We start from the raw sequence: 1,849 nt of genomic DNA, 5'->3' as shown, positions 1-1,849 counted from the left end.
GCGCCGGGAGGGGGCCGAGGGGAGGAGACGCTCGCCGGAGAGCAGCGCCAACGGGGCTGCAATTAAGACTTGCCGTGCATCGATCTCGGCTTTCCCAGTAGAGGCGGAGGGATAGATTAGTCCTACCGGGGGATGCAACAGGCTTCGTTCTGTTCCAAAAGAGAGTGTTTTGAGACAGGTGACGCCTCCACGGAGGCTGCTCAGCTGCCCGTGGGGAGCAGGCGGGACAGGCAGCAAGAACAACCGTCCCCGCGGGCAGGATGGGCAAAGCCTGCACCCCAGCATCCTCGCTGCTTGACATGACGGCATCGATGTGACATTCTTGTGTGTGTGACAGCACGGAGACCAACACCTGAACAAAGCGTGCTTACCGGCAGGCAAACTGCAGGAGAGGAGAGGAAGGAGGTGACAGTAGATGGAGTGATCCCCGATAGCAGGGTCAATATCCCAGTATCAAAATATTCTAGAAGTGTTTCATCCCCTCAAAGAAAGCCTGGAGCTGGTGGTTGTCCTTTAAGCACCCGCAGAGGGTGCTCTTCTTTGCAAGGCAGAGGCTGCAGCAGATTGCGTACGGGGCCATCCCAAACCGGACCGCTTGCCTGGGGCGGGCTGGCAACACGGGACAGCACACACAGCACCTCTGGCCTTTCCAGCGCTGACTTCTGGGCTTTGTCTTTCCAGCTCTGGAAAGTCATCATGGTTTTTTTTCCCCCCTTCCAAAACGCCCTAGCTCCGGTGACTCGCCACCAGCCTTAGGTGGAGACCTGAAGCAATCGAAAGAGATGAGCCACGAGCCATGTTGTTGTGAGCAACATCTTTACGCAATACTTTACAGAGAGGACAGCACACAGCAAATAACATCTTTCAGCCCGTTCCCGTTACAGAACAGCAACTCCCCAGGGAGAGGGCTCCCATTAGAGACCTCCTGCAGCAGGTCGCTTATGCAAGGCAGGATGGGCGGGAGAGCCAGTTGCTCCACTACTTTTTAACTGCTCTTACACCAGAGGCAGCACCTCAGCTCAAGCAGCCCCTCTGCGGGTACACCCATCCCCTCCACCCCCCGGCAGCCTGGGGGAGCACGGAGCAGTTGGCTGACTGAAATCCTGGGGTGCTCTCAGCACCTGGCTGCTCCTGGGTCCCACCGGTACGATCTATCCATGAATCCCATGGCTTCTTAGGAGCAATCTAAGAATTAAAATAACCCCCATGCCATTTTTTAATAACATTTAATAAAAGTGATTTGGGTGCAGCCCCACCAGCTCACTCGATGCCCATCTCCGCAGGCAGGGCGCATCACGAAGCGGAGGTGGCGTCAGTAAGAAAAGTCCTTTTCTTTTTCCCGAGAGGGGAATATTAAAGGGCCAGCGGCAAGCAGAAGCTGCAAATACAACAGGCTTTGATTTCTAACTTTGATTTACGAAAATCTCCTGTTATGAACAGTCTGGGCTAACCAGAGCCTGGTGCCACCCTGCAGGTGTCCGCAGCAGCAGCGCTTGCCTGCAGGTGGTGGTGGCAGGGCTGAGACGGGGAAGCCGGGTGCTCCTCCCCGACCCCGCTACTGCTTGGGCATGGTGAAGTCCCACGCCGTCTCCTGGGCGCATTTCCACATTGCCCGCATAAGTCGTGTGAAGCCCATGTCCTTGGGCTTCTCCAAGCCTCTCATAAGGCGCTGCTTCATTATGGCAACAAATTCCTTGTTGCTCAGCTCGCCGTTCCCTGCGAGAAGAAGAAGAAAAAAATTAGAAACACTGAAACCCAACAACCACCACCTCCCCGCATGCACTAACTTTAAAGGGCAGCAGCCGCAAGTGTCATTTCTTGGCAGAGACCGAAATCCCGTTTGGCTTCA

General features: G+C 55.5%; 1 protein-coding gene across 3 annotated transcripts in view; it reads right to left on the bottom strand.

Moving 5' to 3' along the window:
- Positions 1 to 801: 801 nt before the first annotated feature.
- MICU1 (mitochondrial calcium uptake 1) overlaps positions 802 to 1,849 on the bottom strand; it is a 116,983-nt gene continuing 115,935 nt past the window's right edge. For all 3 annotated transcript variants that reach the window (XM_009325783.1, XM_009325785.1, XM_009325784.1), the window contains one exon: positions 802 to 1,716. In XM_009325783.1, the coding sequence (XP_009324058.1) occupies positions 1,556 to 1,716 (161 nt within the window). In that variant the 3' untranslated portion in view covers positions 802 to 1,555. The remainder of the gene's footprint in view (positions 1,717 to 1,849) is intronic.

The sequence above is a fragment of the Pygoscelis adeliae genome, unplaced genomic scaffold (genome assembly GCF_000699105.1).
Source record: "Pygoscelis adeliae isolate BGI_AS28 unplaced genomic scaffold, ASM69910v1 Scaffold4, whole genome shotgun sequence".
NCBI classification, from domain to species: Eukaryota; Metazoa; Chordata; class Aves; order Sphenisciformes; family Spheniscidae; genus Pygoscelis; species Pygoscelis adeliae.
The sequence above is the reverse complement of the archived record's forward strand: the minus strand, read 5'-3'. Positions and strand labels throughout refer to the sequence as shown.